The sequence below is a fragment of the Sinocyclocheilus anshuiensis genome, unplaced genomic scaffold, assembly GCF_001515605.1.
Source record: "Sinocyclocheilus anshuiensis isolate Anshui unplaced genomic scaffold, SAMN03320099.WGS_v1.1 scaffold603, whole genome shotgun sequence".
Taxonomy (NCBI): domain Eukaryota; kingdom Metazoa; phylum Chordata; class Actinopteri; order Cypriniformes; family Cyprinidae; genus Sinocyclocheilus; species Sinocyclocheilus anshuiensis.
The window spans coordinates 958,824-962,576 of record NW_015551055.1 but is presented as its reverse complement, the minus strand read 5'-3'; the positions used below and the strand labels follow the sequence as shown (position 1 = coordinate 962,576).

Here is a 3,753-nt window from a genome sequence, read left to right as displayed (position 1 = left end):
CTACCCCAAGAGGTAGTGACACCATCACTTCAGCGAGAGCACCGTCTACGAGACACGCTTACGCTTTGAAATTGAACCTGTTCGTTGAGTGGTGTTCTTCTCACTGAGTCGTGCTATCCTTTTTGCAGCAAGGGTTGGAGCGAAGGCTGTCTCCCTCCACCCTCAAAGTCTATGTCGCTGCAGTCGCTGCTAACCACGACCCCGTAGAAGGGAAGTCGCTGGGGAAACATGACCTGGTCATCTTATACTCACGCTGTGATCAGCGGCAGCTGGATGCAATAATCGCATGCCAATGTGCATTGGCTCGTTTAGTTTACACTCGAAGTAGATCCCAATTCGTCAGTCATCCGACGTGATGTCTCGGTTCCCTCCTTCAGGGAACGAGGGTTACCATACTTAACCGAGACGTTAATGACAGTTGTTTTTCCAAAAGATGTTTTGTCAGCAGAACAAACAGCATGTAGTTAAATAACAGTACAATCCACTATTGTCCAATGACAAGTAAGTTGTCTGTCCACACTGAAGGCAAAAAATATGAGACTCGAAACAACCACAGCCAATGTGGTTGAGATTTCAGTTTGGTCGGGTATACCCAGCATGACATTACAAAAATAAAAACCAACATGTCCTGTCAAGACATAATATCCTGACAATTGTTGCTTTTTCATATCATGTCTGGTTGGGACTAGCCTCAGCATCAGAAAATAGACTGCCATAGACTGCCTACCCTTCATCCACCACACTCATAGCTGATGCTTATGGCACACTAAACTGGAAACATTTGGGGAAATTAAAAGTCTAAATCTGACTGGCTGATATCTATTGGTTTTCCACCTAGTCTGCAGAAGTCTTTAACGGTCCACCAGGAAACAATGCGGGGTTCACAAAGACTCTGACAAAGAGCACTTCACATAAATGCTAGATTTCAAAACGTTTGTTAAAGACGAACATCATGTTTGAGGTGAGTTAGAAGGGTTAGAAATATAATTTAATGAAATTTTTGTCATATTACAGCTAAAAAGCTAATAAATACTACTTTTATAAATACTATTTTTTCAAAGTTGTATATAAAACACAGTGTAGATTTTACAAGAAAATACTATTTCAGTCTTTCTACTTTAAAATTGCACATTTAATTCAATGGGTTACTTGCCATTTCTTTGTAATTATTTGTTAAATTTACTAGCAAATTCTGAGTGAAAATTGTTTCTACACCAATTTTTTTATTTTTATTTTTTAGTGTAGCTGGAAGAGCTACTGTACATGAACTAGCAACACATTTTCTAGTTACTTAGCAACTTGAGCAAGGCAGGAAGTACTTACATTTACATTTACATTTAGTCATTTTGCAGACGCTTTTGTCCAAAGCGACTTACAATTGGGGGATACATAAAGCGATTCTTCTTAAAGAGGCAAACAGATACAGGAAGTGCTTGTAATACCAAGTTTCTAGACATTGTTCAAATAAGTACAAGCTAGAAAGAGAAGGAATAAATAAAGAGAGAGAATTTTTTTTTATTTTTTTTTTTTTTAGTACTTGGGGTGGATTTGTTGTAATTGTTGGAACGTATGTCAGTGATCACATTTTTAGATGCCAACATCAGAAATAATCTTGTTGCCTAGTGGACAAGTCAGTCATATTTTTCTCTCTACACTAAGATATCATGTGACCCCATGGTTCTGTTGAGGAAAATTTAAAGCAGGCTGCAAATGTCAGTCATGCTTACAAAGTTTAGTTGACTTCATTCAGAGCCACAAAATAATTCATAATATAGACTTTTTTTATCTGTCCTACTAAGATGCAGAATTAAAGTCACTGTATGAACTGTTCAAATCTCTTTCTCTGTCTGTCTCTTTCTCTCTGTGTTAAACTAAGGCCACACATTGAGCTCTCTTACATGGAAATGCTGCCAGTGCTGACAAACAGTGTTTGATCTTTAATTTTTAGACTTCAGAGTGCGTCAAAAGGGTTTGTCTGTTTGTCTATGTGTGTGTGCCAGAGAAATAGTAAATCAAAGTAAATTTGACAAGCAGGATGTCTGTCCTCAGTAACCACACCATTTAAAAATTAAGCAAAAATCTCTCCTGTGACCTCATGACTGTAGATGTGTGTGTTTGTGTGTGTGTGTGTGTGTGCGCATTATAGTGGATCAGTCTGACTCTGCGTGGTTTCTTTTCTCAGCAAGCCTTTCAGCACAAGAAGACGGAAACATCACAGCCACTACTGAGAAAGCGCCTGGCATGTGACAAGCTTTACTCAGCCTTAAACCTTTCGTCTCTTATCCTGTCTTTCACACATATACACAAACTTTGTGATGGATGCACACAAAGCTTTTTCTCACTCTATTGCATCCTCTTACCTTCTAATTTTCTTCTTCTCTGTCTCACTCTTCCTCTCTTTGTGTGGCTAGAGATTATTCAAAAACAATGCCACTGTCACTCTCAACAGCAACAACAAAAACCGCTTATGTTTTTTCCTCATTTGTAGGTGCCTTGGATAATAGCATCTGCTAACTGATTAAAGGCAATGAAAAATACTCAATTCTCCAGGGAAGATTTCTATGAGAAATAAAACACTTCTCAATGAGTTCTTAAACACTATTCTTGATATAATGAAGGCTATTGTTTTGTTTGCATGTCTGAAATGCCGGGAGTCCCACTCATGTATTCTTGACTGAAAAAATGAGAAGGTCCAATCCTGTTTATGCAGTACATTTTATAATAATAATGAATAAAAATATTAAACCATGAAACCAAGTTTTGTTTTCCTTAAACAGTGTGATCTCACCTTTGACCGGAAGGGCTCAGGGAATCCTCCATGTGGTATTCCAATGTGTCCTTGCAGGAACTCCACAACAGACAGAGGGAAGGAGAGCTCGTCTGCTCTCTCTTCTACCTCAGCCCGGGAGAGAGAGTTCTGCACCATGAACTGAGCCAGATCACCCACAATCTTAGAGGAGGGGGTCACCTGAAGAAACAAAAGTGATATAGAGACAGATATTATGTCCAGGAAACAGTTCTTCATTTCTGGAAACTTTTAAAACAAACTCACACAGCACATTTCAAAGGGAAGGACTTCAAACTGAAAATCTACCTCCTTAGTCAGCTAGAAATGTTCACCCTGTTCAAAATGCACACGATTCTACTGACAAATTGAGCATAATAATCAACTCACATTGTAATGCTGCAAACCCCAAGAAGAGATAAAGAGAACATGACCTTTAAGAACATAAACTCAAAACAATTCAAGAAACCGAAAGAGGATTTGATTTGTGGAGAGGTTAAATTGAAACAAGGGGTTACTTTCTTTTAAAAGGTATAGTTAACCTATCATTTACTGTCATCATGTTTGTGGACTTTAGCTCCACTTTCAACACCACCATCCGAACACTCCTCCAGACCAAACTAACCCAGCTCTCTGTCTCTAGCTCTATCTGTCAATGGATCACCAGCTTTCTGACAGATAGGCAACAGCTAGTGAGAATTGGTAAATTCACATCCAACAACCGCACCACCAGCACTGGCACCCCTCAGGGTTGCGTCCTCTCCCCACTGCTCTTCTCCCTCTACACCAACGACTGCACCTCTGAAGACCCCTCTGTCAAGCTCCTTAAGTATGCAGATGACACTACAGTCATCGGTCTCATCAAGGATGGAGACGAGTCTGCTTACAGACAGGAGGTTAAAGAGCTGGCTGTCTGGTGCAGTCTTAACAACTTGGAGCTGAACACCCTCAAAACTGTAGAGATGATC

The 3,753-nt window shown here is 39.6% G+C and overlaps 1 protein-coding gene across 1 annotated transcript in view; it reads right to left on the bottom strand.

Annotated features, from left to right (window-relative positions):
- LOC107661964 (pyruvate carboxylase, mitochondrial-like) overlaps positions 1-3,753 on the bottom strand; it is a 211,738-nt gene that overhangs the window by 18,191 nt on the left and 189,794 nt on the right. Inside the window, exon 18 of the mRNA XM_016451788.1 lies at positions 2,789-2,968. Within this exon, the coding sequence (XP_016307274.1) occupies positions 2,789-2,968 (180 nt within the window). The remainder of the gene's footprint in view (positions 1-2,788; positions 2,969-3,753) is intronic.